The sequence below is a fragment of the Apaloderma vittatum genome, unplaced genomic scaffold (genome assembly GCF_000703405.1).
Source record: "Apaloderma vittatum isolate BGI_N311 unplaced genomic scaffold, ASM70340v1 scaffold21271, whole genome shotgun sequence".
Classification (NCBI taxonomy): Eukaryota; Metazoa; Chordata; class Aves; order Trogoniformes; family Trogonidae; genus Apaloderma; species Apaloderma vittatum.
The window spans coordinates 34,772-34,989 of NW_009701092.1; the positions used below are offsets into that span (position 1 = coordinate 34,772).

Sequence of the window (218 nt, forward strand, 5' to 3'; positions counted from 1 at the left end):
CAGCGACGCCCGCTTCCAGGAGATGAAGGAGCTGGCCTGCGAGCTGAAAAGCGACAAGGGACTCAAGCAGTGGAAATTCGCCTGGTCCAAATGCCAGGAGACCAAGCTGGTTTTCGAAAAGAAACTCGAAGCGGCCTTGAGAACCAGGAGGTCTCTGCTGTCGGACTACAAAGCAGCTGTGGGGGCCGGCAGCGAGGCTGGCGGGCTGTCCCACCGGG

At 60.6% G+C, this 218-nt stretch overlaps 1 protein-coding gene across 1 annotated transcript in view; it reads left to right on the top strand.

Moving 5' to 3' along the window:
- The window catches only part of LOC104281132 (pleckstrin homology domain-containing family G member 4B-like), a gene marked incomplete at both ends in the record, with an annotated part of 38,269 nt that overhangs the window by 33,305 nt on the left and 4,746 nt on the right, over positions 1-218 (top strand). The window contains 1 exon segment of the mRNA XM_009879031.1: positions 1-178. This exon segment is cut by the window's left edge and continues 13 nt beyond it. Within this exon segment, the coding sequence (XP_009877333.1) occupies positions 1-178 (178 nt within the window).